This window comes from Eriocheir sinensis, unplaced genomic scaffold (assembly GCF_024679095.1).
Source record: "Eriocheir sinensis breed Jianghai 21 unplaced genomic scaffold, ASM2467909v1 Scaffold737, whole genome shotgun sequence".
NCBI lineage: Eukaryota > Metazoa > Arthropoda > Malacostraca > Decapoda > Varunidae > Eriocheir > Eriocheir sinensis.
In genome coordinates this window covers 160,971-180,699 of record NW_026112095.1, presented here as the reverse complement: position 1 = coordinate 180,699, position 19,729 = coordinate 160,971, and the positions used below count along the sequence as shown (strand labels likewise).

At 44.0% G+C, this 19,729-nt stretch overlaps 1 protein-coding gene and 1 long non-coding RNA gene across 3 annotated transcripts; both read right to left on the bottom strand.

The window, feature by feature from the left end:
- Positions 1 to 1,820: 1,820 nt before the first annotated feature.
- On the bottom strand, positions 1,821 to 4,104 carry LOC126994173 (uncharacterized). 2 transcript variants are annotated; one of them, XR_007748865.1, is made up of 4 exons: positions 3,946 to 4,101; positions 3,102 to 3,290; positions 2,491 to 2,653; positions 1,821 to 1,981 (listed from the first exon to the last, which is right to left on the bottom strand). It is a non-coding gene; the product is annotated as an uncharacterized LOC126994173 (long non-coding RNA). The 2 variants fall into 2 exon arrangements; XR_007748864.1 differs by lacking the exon at positions 1,821 to 1,981 and having other exon boundaries at positions 2,329 to 2,653; positions 3,946 to 4,104.
- Positions 4,105 to 4,966: 862 nt separating this feature from the next.
- LOC126994174 (neogenin-like) lies at positions 4,967 to 6,555 on the bottom strand. The gene is made up of 2 exons (XM_050853423.1): positions 5,978 to 6,555; positions 4,967 to 5,218 (listed from the first exon to the last, which is right to left on the bottom strand). The coding sequence occupies exons 1-2, from the start codon at positions 6,170 to 6,172 to the stop codon at positions 4,991 to 4,993; spliced, it is 423 nt and encodes a 140-aa protein (XP_050709380.1). The 5' UTR covers positions 6,173 to 6,555; the 3' UTR covers positions 4,967 to 4,990.
- Between the last annotated feature and the right edge of the window lie 13,174 nt (positions 6,556 to 19,729).

The window sequence follows — 19,729 nt, the reverse complement described above, 5'->3', positions numbered from 1 at the left end:
GTAAATTTGCAGACGACACAAAGATTGGTAACTCGGTTCTCACTGACGAAGACAGGCAAAGCCTCCAAGAGGATTTGTACAAAATTTCAGCTTGGTCGGATAAATGGGAGATGCCCTTTAACGTAGACAAGTGCCAGGTCCTTCAAGCTGGAACAAAAAATAAGAAGTTCGATTACGAAATGCGCGGCGTAAAACTCACAAGCGTTCAATGCGTTAAGGACCTGGGGGTCAAAATCGCGTCAAACCTCAAATTCTCACATCAATGCATCGATGCAGCAAATAAAGCGAACAGAATGTTGGGCTTCATTAAAAGAAACTTTTATTAAAAAATAAAGATGTAATACTTCCGCTCTACAATAGTTTAGTCAGACCCCACTTGGAATATGCGGTACAGTTTTGGTCTCCCCACCATGCAAAGGACATTGCTAAACTAGAAGGTGTTCAGCGTCGAGCAACAAAAATGATCCCTTCCTTGTGCAACAAATCCTACGAAGAAAGGCTTTCCACCCTTAACATGTTCTCTCTTGAGAAACGTCGCCTCCGAGGAAAACTGATCGAATGTTTTAAAATACTTAACGGTTTCACGAATGTAGACAGAACAAAATTGTTTATGATCGATGACACTGCGAACGAGGAACAATGGCATAAAATTCAAATGTAGACAAGTAAATTCAGACTGCTCCAAATTTTTCTTCACCAACGTTGTAGTGCGAGAATGGAATAAGCTCCCACCATCAGTGGTCCAGTGTAACACGATTGACTCCTTTAAAAACAAGCTCGACCGTCACTTCCTTGAACTTAATATTAACTAGAGTAGAAAAGCAACGTTTTGGAGCCATCTGATTAATGTAGAATCACTTAGGTTTAAGGACAGACCACCTAGTCTGGACCATGGGGTCTGTGTGGTCTGATTTTCTATGTAATTCTTTGTAATTCTATGTAATTCTCTCTCTCTCTCTCTCTCTCTCTCTCTCTCTCTCTCTCTCTCTCTCTCTCTCTCTCTCTCTCTCTCTCTCTCTCTCTCTCTCTCTCTCTCTCTCTCTCTCTCTCTCTCTCTCTCTCTCTCTCTCTCTCTCTCTCTCTCTCTCTCTCTCTCTCTCTCTCTCTCATTGCATTGCATTGCATTGCAAGGAAAAAGGGTGGTAGGGTCTTTGAGACAAATCATGAATGGCAGAATTGTGAGTATGGAGGTAAAGAGGGATTTGGGAAATACAATAATAGTACCAACCCTAACATATGCAAGTGAAATGAGGGCCTGGAATGAAAGTCAGAGGTCTAGAGTGCAGGCAGTGGAAATGAGTTATTTGAGGAGTGCTTGTGGTGTGAGTAGAATGGATGGAATGAGTAATGAAAGTGTGTACAAGAGTTTTGGAATGTGTCACAGGGGTGAAGGGAAGAAGTGTGGAGTGGTGGAAGAAGTGAAGCGACAGACCTTAAAGTGGTTTGGCCACATGGAGCGAATGGAGGAGAGTAAGATGACCAGAAGGGTGTATGTGAGTGAGATAGAGGGAGGGAATGCTAGAGGACGACCTCCAGTGAAATGGAGGGATAGGGTGCAAGAGTACGTTAGGGAGAGGGGGGAAAGATCTTTGAGAAACTTTGAGCAGGCAAGGAGGGAGTCTGGATAGAGGAAGATGAAAACTCTGTAATGTGTGATGACTCTCATAGTGGAGTGTCCGTGGGTTGTGTAAGGTTGTGTGTGGCGTCACTGGCACACTACAACGCAGCAGTGACTGGCAACAAAACACCAACAACCAAATATAACAAAAAATACCACATAAATGACAGAACTCCCATGAGCTGCACACTGTTCAGTGACTGACAAAGACACCCACCTGTGTGTTGGATGATGGAGGCGTGGTTGGGGGAGTTGCTGCACTCACCCTTGTCAAAGTTCTTCAGCTCCAAGTGGCCGTGATGGATCCACAGGTCTAGAGGCTGGACGCCAGGCTTGTTGCTCTCACTGCAGCTGCTGCCAACACTGCAAGGAAGTGATGCATCTTACTAGCTGCTAAAAACTACTGAGTGCTGCTGCTGTACCTCACAGGGCTGTCCAGAGGGAGATGGAAGGGCACATGAAATCTTCAAAACAGGATGGATGTTAAAGGCATGAGGTTTGAGTTCAACAAAGCATATTTGAATTCATTTAAAGAAATAGCTCCCAGCCAGCACACTGCAAGCAATCACAAGTTAGAAACACGTGTTAGCTGCTCCACCAAGAGACACAGATATCACAAACAGAGGTCACTTGTTACCCTGCAACTATGTATAGCACAAAATAAAAGTCCATCTTGAACATTTCCTAAGAACAAGTTTACCTTTCTTTTTCTTCCTCTAATCTTGGCAAACTTAAGTCTTTGTGGACTATGCCCTGCAGCCTTGTTCTCCATATTACAAAGTGAATAAAAAGTTCCTGCAGTCAGTGTAAAGGATTGCTGAAATGAGTCATGGGATGAAACACACCAACAAGAAACTGTCCTGCCACCTTACACAATGCTTGGCCTGGGCTCCGCCTTGACCCGCGGCAGTACAGTGTGGTGGCCAAGAAGGCCCCCAGCTGGTCATGGCTCCTGCCACGCCAGCGATCACCAGCACAATCAGGCCTCTCGCTCCACACACCAGCCTGGGGGCTCACCGATGCTCTTGTCAACAGCTGGAACACAGGAGCAGATGTATAATATTTTTAACATTGGCTTAATCAATCAGTCAATCAATGGGGGCCTCTGCCAGCCTGCCTCACCCAAACTATGACACCATTCTTGGGGGTTCCTCTGTGCAGGTCCCCATGCAGGCACCTTCCCAATACCATGTACCTTCCAGCAGGATCCATCAATCTGCTCTAACCCAACTTTCTGGGCACACTCTTTACTAAGGATTGTGTCTTACATAAACAACCTGGTAAGCAGGGTTTACCCACATGCCCATAGAGCCAGAGGTGGCATTCACGGCGCATGCAGGTAATGGGCCTCAAGTCAGCCTCAGGGAGGGAGTGCTCCATGATGAGGGACAGAGTATGGTGGGACACAACATGTGCATAACTGGGAGAACAGTGACTGATGCACCACAGCAATGACGGCTCCCTAAAACTAACACTTCCTTACCTGGAAGAGTCGTGAAGCTTTCCACGGAGGAGAATGGACCAAAACCTTTGACATTGTGAGTGTGCATCTTGTGCAAATACTTCCTTGAAGGCGTCAGTCCATGGACAGAGAGGGTGAGCCAGTCCCCCGTCACTTCCCCCATCACCCAGTCACTGACAGTTTGGTCCGTGGTGAGGAATATCAAGTAGCCTGGAACAAACAAAATTACTCTCTCAATAATCTTTATTTAACCGTGTACCAGTGACAGGCAAAATTTGTGGCTTTACCGTGTAGCAGCGACGGGCCTAATTTTTGCTATGATATAAGCCCCCAAAATAGATGATGCATAAACTGATCACAAATGCATTGATATATATTATAAAATGGTTTGCCTGAGTGATGATTTTCTCTCTCTCTCTCTCTCTCTCTCTCTCTCTCTCTTTTTTACGTCGCGGCCTATTGCGCCGGTAGGCTTCTTCCCGGTGGGTCCTGATGGTTGGCCCAAGGCAGTGCTTAGAGTGGCCTTTCAGAAACATGATCCCTGCAGCTACTGGGTTAAGTGCTGCCCATAGCTCCAGTAGGCTCTTTGGAGGGGCCTCTTGGATGACCCCAGCCCAGTAGTGGCTCAGGCAAATTGTATTTATAGTGGCTGACAAGATGTATGGTTCTTGCTTCCTGCCTGGCCCACGCTGCCCACCACCATGACCTAAGTCACTGTTTATTTACTATATATCCAGGTCTTTTCCATGTCAGTGAAGGTGTGTTCCCTTAACTATGTAGTCTAGTACATCACTGTGGTTTGGCACACTGACTCTTTTTTATTTTTATAATTTGAAGATGCCATCCTGGTAACCCATCAGCTCACCTGTGATCCTCCCGTTGTTCCGCTGCAGCGGCTGCCGGGTGAAGGTGGTGGTGGACGGCTGCTGGGTGAAGGTGGTGGTGGACGGCTGGCCAGGGAGGGCCAGGACGGCCGGGCCACCAGGCTATAGGGGGACTCACGCCAAACCTGATGGGGACAAGTGTGTGAGAAAAAGTGTGATTTTGGCACACCAAAACTTCAAAGTTCCCCCATCATACATATATATATATATATATATATATATATATATATATATATATATATATATATATATATATATATATATATATATATATATATATATATATATATATATATATATATATATATATATATATATATATATATATATATATATATATATATATATATTTATATATATCCTGGTGAGTGATTCATAAGTTTCCATAGGTCACTTTAAGTTTAAGTTTAGGCCTGTAACTCTGAGCACAGTCAAGGATCCAGATACATACTTGTTCAGTACTTGTTTGTAGATGGTACAGGAGCAGGTTTAGGACAGACAGAGTTGCCTGAAGTTGTCATTTTCATGACAGAATATTATATTATTACCATACAGAAGAATATCTACTTTTATTCTGTTACGGTTTGGTTGCAAACCTTGGTTGCTATTATGATACATTGCCGGCCAAGTTAGTAAAGACTAGAGGAGGCTGATTTTTTACCTAGTAAAAAACATGTCAAGTTGGCAACATTAGCGCAGGAGGATATAATAATGTAGGAACCTTTTTTTTTATACTTTGAAGAGAATAAATGAATCATTGCACATGAATAGGTTTTTACTTTATCATCTTTGGAGCACATCATTTAACCTATGGAATACTTTTACTCAGAAAAAATACAAATAAAATCAATGATTTATTCATTTGATTAAATCAATTTGATTAAATCATTGCCAACCCTGCTATGCTGTTTCTAATACCATTATGTAAGGTCCATTTTTAAGTACTTGCAAAAGGTCATTGAAAAAATCAGTATCTCAAACACTAATAATAGCTCACCCTATGAGTCATAATTTCTCTGTGCCTCATCACAGCAAGGATTCAGCTGTACAGGATTTCCTTGAGAAGTGTTGCAGGACTGAGTGAATATTTACTGAAAGAAGAACGAAGGCTTCCAGCACTGTGGTCTCACCCTGATGGTCTTCACAGCAAACACACACTGTTGATGGCTTGAGGCTGTCAATGAGGCAGGTCACATCCGTGGCGTTGACATAGCGGCTGGAGGATGAGGACGAGAAGGTGGTGCAGCTGTTGTACTGCAGGAGTCAAAGGTCAGTATTAACAGGGAGTCAGGTACAAGGACGGAGGGAAAACATAAGAAAGGTCACTGGATGAAGGACTGGCTTGTGAAATGAGACATGAATGACAGGAGGATAGGAAGGGTGTGAGGGAGTGCTTGCAGGAAAAAGAGGATGTGTAAGTGAAGGATAAGGATGTATGAGGGAGGATATGAGGTGTATAAGGGACTGTTTGCAGGAAAAAGAGGATGCATGAGTTATGAATAAGGATGTGTGAGGTGGACGTGCGGTGAATAAGGGAGTTTGCTGGGACGAGAGTATGAGTAAGTAATGGATAAGGATATAGAGAGGAAGATATGAGGTGAATGAGGGGCTGTTTGTAGGAGGGAGAAGGATGCAAGTTACGAATAAGGATGTGGAGAGGTGGATATGAGGTGAATAAGGGAGTGTGTGCAGGGAAACAAGAATGTGTAAGTGGTGAATAAGTTCCTTGACAAATGACTAACTTTTCCACAGCTGTGTTGATGCAAGTGGCAAGTCGTGACACAGTGCACAAAGAACATGAGATAAAACATATATTTTCCAGCTGATGACTGCCCTCCCTGAAGCAGCCCAGCAACACTACCCAAAACTGACCTCTTTTGACCTCCCATTCTTCATGCTTGTGTTTGGAACGGCATCTAGTGGCCTTTTAATTGTTGTTTAATTTGTTTACCTTGAGTTGCCTCCCTTGAAAAAAAAAAATAATAATAATAAAAAAATAAATAAATAAATCACCTGGTTCTGGCTCAGCATGGTGTCCGCCCACTGCAGCACCACGGTGAAGGGCGTCAGCACCACGGCCTTCACCCCCACCGCCGGGTCCAGCGTGGGTGCCACCACCTCCTCCTCTGGCTGGGTGCGGACTTGCTGGTACACCGGTTGCCCATCACCCACGTTGTTGAAGGCTCGCAGGCTTATCACAAACTCCATGTTGGGTTCTGAGGAGATGGAGAACTTGTTATGGACCTAATCGTAACAATACAACAATTTTTTCACGGCCCTTAACCCGTCCGCTGCGATTGGCACAGATTTTGCCTTCACTGGTAGCCTGGTAACATAGTCCCAGGTCTTTCTCTCTCTGTCTGTGGTGGATAGTGGAGTGTTTCCCATGTGGTATTGGTGTGGTGGATATCCCCTCCCAAGGTGCAGGACTACACTTTTCTTCACTGAATTGTAGCCACGGACACTTTTTGTTCCATTCCTGTAGCTTGGCGAGGTCTGCTGCTAGGAAATCCGCAATCAAGGGGTTAAACTGGGCAGAACAGATAACAAATAAGATAGACTAACAGACAACAGGTAGAATAACAGGTAGAAAGACAGATAACAGGCCACGGATAACCAATGAATAACCTGACTAACATTATGACCACCCAGGAAATATCTGAGAGTTCAGGGCAGACAGAGGAATGAGCCTGAACGATGATGAGTCTGAAAATGGCAGCTTAGAATACCACCTCCTTTCCCTCAATAATTGCTCTCATGGTCCAGGGTCTTCACAATATGGAAAGCTAACTTTATGATGATGTGTAAATACTTTTCTGTGAGTGTTTGTGTGTGTGTGTGTGTGTGTGTGTGTGTGTGTGAAATGTTAACAGACTCAATAAATGTTTAACTATGATCTACTTAACAAGATCTCTACCTTCACTTTACTTTGCTTAAATGAAAACTTGTTATGGACTCCATCATCATTTTTTTGGGTTTTTTTTTTTTTTTTTTTTTACAGCAAAGGATACAGAACAAGGGCACAAAAAATTAAACATTAATAAAAAAAAAAGACCGCTACTCGCAGCACCAAAAAAAAAACCAAAGAGGTGGCCGAAAGATAAGTCAGTTTCGGGAGGAGAGGTGTCCTGATACCCTCCTCTTGAAAGAGTTCAAGTCGTAGGCAGGAGGAAATACAGATGAAGGAAGATTGTTCCAGAGTTTACCAGCGTGAGGGATGAAAGAGTGAAGATGCTGGTTAACTCTTGCATAAGGGGTTTGGACAGTATAGGGATGAGCATGAGTAGAAAGTCGAGTGCGAAGGGGCCAGGGAGGGGGAGGCATGCAGTTAGCAAGTTCAGAAGAGCAGTCAGCGTGGAAATATCGATAGAAGATAGAAAGAGAGGCAACATTGCGGCGGAATTTAAGAGGTAGAAGAATATCAGTATGAGGAGGAGAGCTGATGAGACGAAGAGCCTTTGCCTCCACTCTGTCCAGAAGAGCTGTGTGAGTGGAGCCCCCCCACACATGAGATGCATACTCCATACGAGGGCGGACAAGGCCCCTGTATATGGACAGCAACTGTACAGGGAGAAGAACTGGCGGAGACGGTACAGAACGCCCAGCCTCGAGGAAGCTGATTTAGTAAGAGATGAGATATGAAGTTTCCAGTTGAGATTTTGAGTTAAGGATAGACCGAGGATGTTTAGTGTTGAGGAAGGTGATAGCTGGGTGTTGTCAAAGAATAGGGGATAGTTGTTATGAAGATTGTGTCGAGTGGATAGGTGGAGAAACTGTGTTTCTGAGGCGTTGAAGGACACCAGGTTCTTCTTGCCCCAATCGGAAATAATAGTAAGGTCTGAGGCTAAGCGTTCTGCAGCCTCCAGCCTTGAGTCGTTAAGTTCCTGAAGGGTGGGTCTTCTATTAAAAGAAGTTGAATAATGCAGAGTGGAATCATCGGCGTAGGAATGGATAGGACAGTTCGTTTTGGAAGAAGATCATCAATGAACAACAGAAAAAGAGTGGGAGATAGGACAGAACCCTGTGGGACACCACTGTTAATAGATTTAGGGGAAGAACAGTGACCGTCTACCACGGCAGAAATAGAACGGTCAGAAAGGAAACTGGAGATAAAGGTACAGAGAGAAGGATAGAAACCGTAGGAGGGTAGTTTAGAAAGCAAAGATTTGTGCCAGACCCTATCAAAAGCTTTTGATATGTCCAGCGCAATAGCAAAAGTTTCACCGAAACGGCTAAGAGAGGATGACCAAGAGTCAGTTAAGAAGGCTAGGAGATCACCAGTAGAACTCCCATTGCGGAACCCATACTGGCGATCAGATAGAAGGTCAGAAGTGGAAAGGTGCTTTTGAATCTTACGGTTAAGGATTGATTCAAAAGCTTTAGATAGACAAGAAAGTAAAGCAATAGGACGGTAGTTTGAGGGATTGGAGCGGTCACCCTTCTTAGGTACAGGCTGTGTGAAGGCATACTTCCAGCAAGAAGGAAAGGTAGATGTTGACAGGCAGAGGCGAAAGAGTTTGACCAGGCAGGGTGACAGCACGGAGGCACAGTTTTTAAGGACAATAGGAGGCACTCCATCAGGTCCATAAGCCTTCTGAGGATTGAGGCCAGAGAGGCATAGAAAACATCATTTTGAAGAATCTTTATAACAGGCATAAAGGAGTCAGAGGGGATGAGTAGGAGGAATATGCCCAGAATCGTCCAGAGGGAGTTTTTATAAAAATTTGAGAGAAGAGTTCAGCCTTAGAGATAGATGAGACGGCAGTGTTGCCGTCAGGACTGAGGAGTGGAGGGAAAGATGAAGAAGTGAAGTTGGAGGAGATGTTTTTGGCTAGATGCCAGAAGTCACGGGAAGAGTTAGAGAAAGCAAGGTTTTGACATTTTCTATTAATGAAAGAATTTTTGGTTAGTCGGAGAATAGATTTGGCACGATTTCGGGCAGAAATGTAAAGTTCATAATTAGCATTAGTTTGAAGGCTCTGGTATCTTTTGTGAGCTACCTCTCTATCATTGACAGCACGAGAACAAGCGTGATTAAACCAAGGCTTTTAAGCGTGAGGAGTAGAGAAAGAACGAGGAATGTATGCCTCCATTCCAGAGACAATCACCTCTGTGATGCGCTGAGCACACACAGTGGGGTCTCTATCCTGGAAGCAATAATCATTCCACGGGAATCGGAAAAGCACATCCTCAGGTCGTCCCACCGAGCTGAAGCAAAATGCCAGAAGCATCGCCTCTTCGGTGGGTCCAGAGGATGTACAGGAGCGATAGGACAGGATGCAGAAATAAGATTGTGATCGGAGGAGCCCAACGGAGAGAACAGTTTGACAGAATAAGCAGAAGGGTTTGAGGTAAGGAAGAGGTCTAGAATGTTGGGCCGATCTCCAAGACGGTCAGGAATACGTGTAGGGTGCTGGACCAACTGCTCTAGGTCGTGGAGGATAGCAAAGTTGTAGGCTTGTTCACCCGGATGGTCAGTGAAAGAGGCTGAAAGCCAAAGCTGAGGAACATTGAAATCTCCTAGGATGGAGATTTCAGCGAAGGGAGAGTGGGTCAAGATGTGCTCCACTTTAGAATTCAAATAGTCAAAGAATTTTACATAGTTGGTAGAGTTAGGTGAGAGATAAACAGCACAGATGTATTTAGTAATAGAATGACAGTGAAGTCTTAACCAGATGGTGGAAAATTCAGAAGAGTCAAGGTCGTGGGCACGAGAGCAGTGATGTCGTTGCACGTAGGCGCAACATCCAGCTTTGGATTGAAATTTAGGATAGAGATAGTAGGAGGGAACAGAGTAGAGATTGCTGTCAGTAGCCCCAGAAACCTGTGTTTCGGTAAGGAAGAGAAGGTGAGGTTTAGAGGAGGAGAGATGATGTTCCACAGAATGAAAATTAGAGCGAAGACCGCGAATGTTGCAGAAATTGAGAAGAAAGAGGTTCGAGGAGTTATCAAGACACCTCTCGGGTCGGCAGCCAGAAGGGGAGTCCTCCTTGGGAATTTAGGTCCCCCAGGCGGGGACCTGAGGCATTGCTTAATTGAGCCATTTTGAATTTTGAATTTTGGAAAAAGGTGTATATGTTATGTGAATGTAGTGTGGTGTGGATAAAGAGAGGATCTGTCTTTAGAGAGCATGCTGAACTACTCTCCGGTGTTGGTGAGACAATAGGGAAACGGTTAGTGAGGACATGGGAAGGGTCTTTGGAGGGCTTCAGCCTCAATAAATGGTTAACTATGATATCATTTAACCCATTGACTGTGGATTTCCTACCAGAAGACCTCACCAAGCTATAGAAATGGATCAAAATGTTTCTACTAAAATTCAGTGAAGAAAAATGTAAAGTCCTGCACCTTGGGAGGGGATATCCAGCACACCAATACCACATGGGAAACACTCCACTGTCCACCAGAGAGGCAGAGAAAGGTTACCATACTAACAGTGAAGGCAAATCCGTGCCAATCGCATTTGACGGGCTAACAAAATCTTTACCTTCTCTTGGCTCAACACAAATGTAGAAGTGGCTAATTCAAAATCCCTGTCTTGTGGAGAATCACACTGCAGGTCTGCATACTACTGGGCCAGAAAATGGAGAATTAGTCACAAATGATCATCTTGCACACCCAGCTTATCAATGATGTAACCGCGCTGCTTGCTGTCCACGATCTTGGAGTAGATGTCTGCCACGCCTTGGTCCCAGGCAATGGTGTAGCCACACAGCAGCACATTGTGCTGTGCGGGGGGCTGCCAGCACACCCTGATGTGGTCATTCAGTGCCATGGCTGTAATGGACCACAAGACACTACAGATAACACAGTGACTCCACCATCATGATCACTATGTAGGTTTTATCATGGCTTCCAAACATGAATATTTTGTACCATGAAAACAAAATTATACAAATGTATTGTACCTGTAAGTTATCCTAAATTCTATGCACAACACATATATTAGGTTTATACTGTTTGTTGGGAATTAAGAATGTAAGTGATGGATAAGGAGGTAGGAGGTAGGAGGGACAATTTGAAGGGGACACAGGATGTAAATCACAACACTGAGGGAAACACTCACCCTTCAGACCAACTGGCTTGTCTGGGACCCTGTTTTCATGGAGGTCATTGGAGAGGTCCCCGCCAGGGTGGACTGAGTGTATGGGCAGTGCCGTTGACCGTGAGTGCTGCAAGATGGAAATGGAAAATGAAAATGAGGAGCTGTTAGCATATTCTCAACATGGAAAAACTCCACTTGCATTAAAATTTACTCTGTTGAAATGAAATGGGAAAAGTATCTTTGACCCCTTGAATGTGCATTTCCAAGCAGAAGACCTCATCAAGCTACTGGAGTGGAACAATAAGTGGCTGCTACAATTCAATGAAGAAAATGTAGTCCTGCACCTTGGGAGAGGATATCCAGCACACCAATACCACATGGGAAACACTCCACTATCCACCACAGAGACAGAGAAAGACATGAAACTATATATATGATACTAGGCTAACAGTGAAATCCAAACCCGTGCCAACCGCAGCGGACGGGTTAACAGACCAAGTTCCCTCCAGTGAGGTATATTCAGAGTTCCAGTCCGTGGGTTTTAGGTCACAGGGTCCACCCGGCTTGAACTATTTTTTCAATTATTGTAAATTCCCTGTTTCTCTGGGCTTGTGGCAATTACACTTCAGTACAATGAGTGACACTGTTGTTAACAAAAATGTAGCAGATCATTCTCGTTGTTTTATTTATTGGTAAACGAGAGGAAATAAATGACCGATGCAAGGTTCTCCTCTTTAAAATTCGTTTCTGCATGAAAGTCAGGTTGTGAAATCAAGCAGAAGTGAACTCTTTAGAAAAATTCTGTTTGTATTACAGTATTTGCTGAGTGCCTGCAAATGCAGTGTCGCATTTGATGGAATTCATCAAAAACATTAGGGCGTCAAGCATCTCGATAACCACCTCCCCCCCCCCCAAACACTAGGGCGGCCAGGTGTTTGGGTCCACTTCCAGAATATTACGCTCCACCCTCAAATGACTGCTGCATTTTGTCTGGGGTGGTTCAAGACCTTGGGTGGATGCCTGCCGCTGTGAAAAGGGTGGTCAGGTCAGTGGTGATGGCGTTCAAGACCAGAGGTTGAGGGTGGAGCGTTACACTGGAAGCCAAAGCCAGTGTCCCCCAGAAATCAAACAGTGGATGCTATGAGATGCTTGATGCCCTAATGTTTTTGATAAATTCCGACAAATGCGAAACTGATGCACCAAAAGCAGGTACTCAGCAAAAAATGATATATAAATAGATTTTTTAAAAAGTTTAGTTTTGCTTGATTTTGCAAGGCTTTCATGCTGGTGTCCTAATTATTACAGAAAAAGCTTGAATCTTGGAGAGCTCATTCTCTGCTTCCAAACACCAGTGTTGCCACAACAGTGGTGGACAGCACAGCGACATATTTCTGCCTGGAGGTATTTCTCACAACACCGGCAAGTGTAGTGGGCCACTGCTTCCATGTCCCGTCCTGCGCTGCATATTTCTGCTCCACGCACTGCCTGCCCAATAAGCCTAAACTAACCAAACCTAACTTACCCTAACCTACCTAATGAGGGGCCTTCACCCCCCTCAACCCCCCTTCTACTTGCAGCGTCAAGGCAATCCGGCAGTGTGTTGTGTGGACACTGAACACTTCATACAGCACCAAGGCTGTGAGGCGGCTGACAATCTGGAACAGCACCCTGGCCTTGACCTCAGGGACTAGCACTTCAGCAACCCAGCCGGTACCACCACAGGACTGACCCCGACCATAACCTGACCTCACAGCCTTCCCCGGTGACCCTGACCACACACTTTGACCTTCCACGTAAACTCAGAATAACCCAAACTACCTGCCCCGTCCACGGACCCCCATAGGGCACGGAGGGTAGATGACCGGGGCTTACATGTCAACGCCTACACCCCCCGCCACGGCACCGCTACAGCACGAGGATAACAAGGGTGGACACGTGGATAACAAGGGGAAGCACGGAGCACAGCGTCCCTTCCTCTTTCTCCCGCGCGAGGTAAACAATAGGGGTGGGCAGGTACCGGTACCGGTACCGGTACTAACGGTACCAGCTAAACGGTACGGTACCGGTACCAGATTGCTCGGTACCGGTACCAGTTGCTCGGATTTATTTAATGGATTTATTGATAATCCTTCATGTCCGATTTTTTTTTTAGGTTGCTAATAAATATTGTTATTGTTATTAGACTATGATCGAGTACATCCATAATAACTATACATGCTATTTTTTTATCGAAAAAATAAATATTCACTTCATTCAGAGAGAGAGAGAGAGATCACCACTTAGTAAGTGGATATCTCGGTGATATGGGTAGTGGGTACTCGATCATAGTCTAATAACAATAACAATATATATTAGCGTTTTCTAAAGACTCGTGGGACTCACTAACTTTTAACCCAAGACTTCGTTTTTTTTTACTTGCCACTGTTAAATCTGTATGACTCGTTAACTTTTAGAGAGAGAGAGAGAGAGAGAGAGAGAGAGAGAGAGAGAGAGAGAGAGAGAGAGAGAGAGAGAGAGAGAGAGAGATCATATTTATCCAATAAAGCATTAACGAAAAAAGTTTGAATCCCTTGGCGAGAGTTTCTGGCTATAAAGAGAGAGAGAGAGAGAGAGAGAGAGAGAGAGAGAGAGAGAGAGAGAGAGAGAGAGAGAGAGAGAGAGAGAGAGAGAGAGAGAGAGAGAGAGAGAGAGAGAATCACCACTTAGTGAGTGGATATCTCGGTGATATGGGTAGTGGGTACTCGATCATAGTCTAATAACAATAACAATATTAGCAACCTAAAAAGAAAAGAATCGGACATGAAAAATTATCCAGTAACTCCAATAAATAAATAAAATAATGGAAACGGGAGCTGTGATGGAAACGGAAAGCAGGACAAAATGGTGGGAACTTGGGGAGACGGTCAGCGGGGCAGTGACTCAGCGTCTACACACAGGGCTCATACCACATGGAGGCGGGCGAGCGCCGAGCGTCACTAAGATCCTAACGGCAATGCGCAGTGCCGAGTGATCATTAAGCTTCCCGGAACCCAAGTGATCATGATGCTTCGCGGTACCAGTACCGATAGCAGTTATCGATACCAGTACCGGCGAGTGATCATTAAGCTTCCCGGAACCCAAGTGATCATGATGCTTCGCGGTACCAGTACCGATACCAGTTATCGATACCAGTACCGGCGAGTGATCATTAAGCTTCCTGAACCCAAGTGATCAGGATGCTTCGCGGGACCAGTACCGAGAGCCGTTATCGATACCACTACCGGTACCTGGTATCGATAACTGCTATCGGTACTGGTACCGCGAAGCATCATGATCACATGTTGCGGTACCAGTACCGATAGCAGTTATCGATACCCTGGTATCGATAAGTGCTATCGGTACTGGTACCGCGAAGCATCATGATCACTTGGGTTCCGGGCAGCTTAATTATCACTGGTGCTCGCCCGCCTCCATGCGGTATGGGCCCTGTGTAGACGCTGAGTCACTGCCCCGCTGACCGTCTCCCCAAGTTCCCACCATTTTGTCCTGCTTTCCGTTTCCATCACAGCTCCCGTTTCCATTATTTGATTTATTTATTGGAGTTACTGGATAATTTTTCATGTCCGATTCTTTTTCTTTTTTAGGTTGCTAATAAATATTTTTATTATTATTAGACTATGATCGAGTACATCCATAATAACTATACATGCTATTTTTTTTTCGAAAAAATAAATATTCACTTGATTCAGAGAGAGAGAGAGAGAGAGAGAGAGAGAGAGAGAGATTTACATAGATTTACATAGAAAATTAGACCACACAGACCCCATGGTACAGACTAGGTGATCTGTCCTTAAACCTAAGTGATTTTACATTAATCAGAAGGCTCCTAAACGTTGCATTTCTACTATAGTTGATATTAAGTTGAAGGAAGAGAGAGGGTTTTCTTTACAGGAAATTTGTTTGGGAATTTCATCAGAAGTCATTAAGAAAAAAAAAACTCCTTTGGGTACCGGTACCGGTACCGGTACTAACGGTACTTGAGTTTTCGGTACCGGTACTACCGGTACTCAAATTAACGGTACTTGCCCATCCCTAGTAAACAAACACTGAACAGCTGATGGCTGGGATTATTGTACAACGTTGCCAGATTGTCGTACTCAGTTTCTCATATTTCCCAATTTCCATCCCCAAAACTGTTTCCTGGGTCACAATAACGATATTTATTTGTAGTTATTGTTGAAATGGTTTATTATTCCTGTTTCCTGGTGATATTTATGCGGGAGAAGCTGGTAAATGTAATGCTCCGAGTACGACATTCTGGAAACGATGCTGGGATAACATGCCTTCATCATCTCGCCCTCGTGCGTGTACCGGTTTTCAACGCTTAACCATTGCCAAAACACATCAGGAATCAACGGTTTTAGTGATAACTATATCTGAGTCTCGTTATTGGGCGCCTCTTCGTGACCGATTTGGTGCGTGAGGCCTTGACTGCTCCTACAAACAGGAACCAAGCCCTCTCCCCTGAGATGAAGGTCCTCGTAACAGAGGTATCTTGCTACGGGCAAAATGCAGCAGTGAAGCAGCGACGACTTGGGGCCTTCACAACAGACCGTCAGCAGGGTCACCCGGGAGACTGTGTACGCCCTTGCACAGCCTCATATAGTGAGACGCTTCATCAAGTTCCCCCTCACTGTACAAGAAACTCAGGTGAAGCGGCGAGAGTTTGAGGAAATTGCGGGATTTCCTGGTGTGGTAGGGGCAGTAGACGGAACACATGTGAGGATTGTTGCACCCAAGGAATTTGAGGCAGAGTATGTGAACAGAAAAGGGCACCACTGGCGGATTTGGGGGGGGGCCATGGGGGCCATGGCCCCCCCCAGGAGCTATGGTGGCGCCCTTAGGAGCTATGGTGGCGCCCCTAGGAGACCAAATAATTAAAATTTAAATTGGAATACATAATATTCCTTGGCATTGATCGATAGGAAAATATTATGTTCCATTAAAAAAAAGGCTCACTAGGGGGTGTGGGGGGGAAGGACGGGTGTGGGGGGAGGGACGGGTGTGGCCGTGTGGGAGGACGGGGGTTGGGGGAGGCCCGGGAGGGAGGGGGGGGGTTCTAAGGAAGCAACGCTTATCGTATTGTTCTAGTGTTAAAGAATCTCGATTTTGCTCTATATGTAGCGCTTTTTCAGTTTTATCCCAGTTTAGCGAGCAAATTTTGAATGGTTTGTCAAGGATCTGCAGTTTACCGCTTCCAACAATCTAATTTAGTGATAATCGTGATAGATGACAACACTAATAATAAATCAGCATGGTATCTGGTGCAGCTATGATTGTGAAGGAATCAGCCCCGTACGCCGATTATTTTCACTGTGTCTCCCATGCAACCAACCTCTCTTGCTCAAAGTGTTTAACAGTTACCACAATCAGAAATGCACATGGCATAATGGCAGCTGTGATTAACCATTTTAACAGCAGTGCCAAACGTGTTGCTTTGCTCAAGAAACATGGAGAAGAAAGTGAATGTGACATCAATCTCTTAACTCTGTGTACCACTCGATTTGTTGAAAGACACACTGCAGTATCACGCTTCTGGAAATGCCTACCTACTATAGTTTCTGCACTTCATGAGATGATGACATGGGCAGACAGAGAAGCCAGTTCAAAAGCCAGCAGTCTTCTAGCTTCCTTAGAAAGAACAGAAACATTAGTCTCATTGGCTTGCCTCCAAGCTATATCATCAGTTATGAAACCATTATGTGCCGCACTGCAAGCAAAGGGAGGTGATATCACCCAAGCATTAAAACTACTGAATGCCACAAAATCTGAGCTACAATCTATGCGTGAAAGCAGTGAGACATCGTTTGCAGAGATTTTCAAAGATATTGAGGCCACAGCAGAGAAATTGGGAGTTGAAGTGAAGAAACCTCGTCTTCCATCTAGATGCATTTACCGAAGCACAGGAGCGTCCAGTGAAGACACAGTAGACACTAAATCATATTACAGAATTATTAATGTCTACATTCCAGCACTTGATGCAGTGCTCAGAGATTTTCGTGAAAGGTTCGGTAAGCACACTGAACTGTCTGCTGGACTGAGCTCTCTCATTCCTAGTATTGTGAGTGACAAGTCATGGGAGGATGTACAACCTGCATTTGTCAAATATGGCCCACTGATGAAAGATAACCCAATAGAATCTTCTGTAAGAGACGAGTTCAAGATTTGGCAGAGACATTGGTCATCATGTGAGAAAAAACCTACAACAGCAGTGGCAACAATCAATGAGTGTAAGGGTATGGAAGCTGTATTTCCCAATATGCTGACTCTACTAACTCTCTTAGCCACACTCCCTGTGTCAACTTGTGAGGCAGAGAGGATGTTCAGCAAGGTTGACCGTACGTGCTCTGCTATCAGGAGCACAATGTCCGAAGATAGATTGGAGGCCCTTGTTCTGCTCCAAACACATCGCAATCGTCTTCCTTCTACAGAAGCTGTAATAGATAGGTTTTCCATGTCTGCTTTAAGGAAATTATCATTTACCTTGTAGAGTCTTCATGAGACCCCAATTCATTGCAGACTGCATGGTAACACTGGTTGCTTATGAGTTGAGTTACGAGATTCATTACATTCATTTGCTCAGAAGTCCAGAATAGCTTTTAATTTAATCTCAGTTCGGTTGTATTGATTAGGAGAAAGAAAACCTTAAGTTAGTTCTAGTCAGTCTACAATTTAACAAAACCCTATCCATTTTTCAATGCAAATTTTACAAAAAAATACGAATACTACTATTATCCCCTTCAAGCACTAAAATCTTCGTCATCTCTTTTCTGACCATTATTAGATCATTTTATTCAGATTTGAAAGAGTATATTAAAGCCAGATTGAAAGGTATATTTCTTTGATTAGAAGAATTTCCTTGGGCAACTGTACATGAATGATTTGTATATAAGCTGCCAACTGTAGGGATTTGGTGCCAGGTGCCCTGCATTATATTCTTAGTTACTACTACAGTATATTTTGATTTTACTGATTGATTGTACGTTTAACTATCATAATCATTCATCCTATAACATTTTCAAATGGATTCAGGTACTAGTAAAATCCATGGAATAATTACTCATTGAAAGTATGAAAACTTGCAAGTAAAATTATTTATGTTTTAAATTTTCATTAACTATTATTGATGTTTACTTCTATAAATATTTTTGATTAGCAAGTATTTTTTTTTTACCTATTTCAATCTTCTTGTGAAAAAAATATCAAATGAACTTTCTAAATAGCAAAACACTTATTGTTAAAACACAGGATTTTTTCTGAAAGGCCTTGCTCATGGTGCTTTAAAAAGCACATAAAATACTTCAAAATCTCAAAAACCAGCTGATTGGGCTCGCTTCGCTCGCCTATCTCTCTCACCAAAAATTCAAAGCGCCCCTATCCTCTTTGGCCCCCCCCAGGAAACCTCCCTAGATCCGCCTATGAAGGGCACCACTCTATAAATGTGCAAATCGTATGTGACACACGGGAGAATTTTACACCAAACTGCAAACTGGCCCGGGTCTGTCCATGACGCACGTATCTTGCGTGAAAGTAGAGGGGTATGGTCCCTGCAGGATGCCACTTATTGGGAGACAGTGCCTACCCCTCCAAGAAGTGGCTCCTGACACCCTATGTTCGACCTCAGCCGGGCCCACAGTCCGCCTATAATAGGTAAGTTTTTGTGCACACACACACACACACACACACCGACATTCGTGTTGTAATTAATGTCTACTATGGCAAAGTGGTCCCTGCAGCCTCATCTGTTGAAGCGGACATGGAACAGTCACCCCTTAGGGCTGGTTTACACAGACACGCAGACATGCATGGACTGCCAGCAGGACATGGAAACTTCGTTGGTATAATTTTCCTTTATTCCTATGATGTGGCTTTGGACAAAGAGTCCTCCATTTTGTGCGCCATACATGCCCCAGTCGTGCCGTGAAACTATGGGAAAAGTGATGACATAATCAATTTACACATCCCATACTTTCTGGCTCCTTGCACTGAAGCCTAAGTCATATATTGTTGCATTCATAGCTTAAACTATTCTAAACACTCTTATACACAGTATGTGAACATTACATAGCTTAACATTGTGTTATAACCTAGAAATATTAGCAAAATATACTGACCTCCAGTGCCACGGATTGAATCACCGCTCCATATCGCTGAGTCTACAATTCATATCCACTTATAAGCGACAGACTCGCTGCCCGCGTAACCCAAACAAACGAACATCGGTAGCTGCGTGTAAGCGTTCTTAACGGCACCTATGTTACCTTCTAATAGCACCATACAAGTTTATCCTTTTAGCACCATATAAATTCCTTACACATTAATATTTTACGTAATAACAATGAGGTATAATGAGGTATATTGATACCACAGTTACATGGCTCCCCTAAATTGTAGGACAATTTAACTTATAACTACTTAATACATTGATCATAACATGAGTATTACAGATACATGAAATACTGCTAACATCATCTTTGCACTTCTTAAGTACAAACAGATCATTTAGGCTCCTCGGTGGTCGCCCTGGTCTTCCTGAGTAGTACATTCTAACAAGAGAACAAGACTATGAACAGGCCTTTCAACAATGTTCATTGCCTTTATTCTTTTCCCTGAATTGTCAAGACATGAGTCTGACATCATCACTTTCACCTTTCTCACAAGACCATCATCACTTGGAAGAC

What these genes read in the sequence shown, in the direction of transcription:
- LOC126994174 (XM_050853423.1), bottom strand. Translation starts at nt 6,172, where the DNA reads ATGGAGTTTGTGATAAGCCTGCGAGCCTTCAACAACGTGGGTGATGGG. An exon ending in CCATGCTGAGCCAGAACCAG is followed by an intron (nt 5,219 to 5,977) that starts GTGATTTATTTA and finishes TGACTCCTGCAG; the next exon opens with TACAACAGCTGCACCACCTT.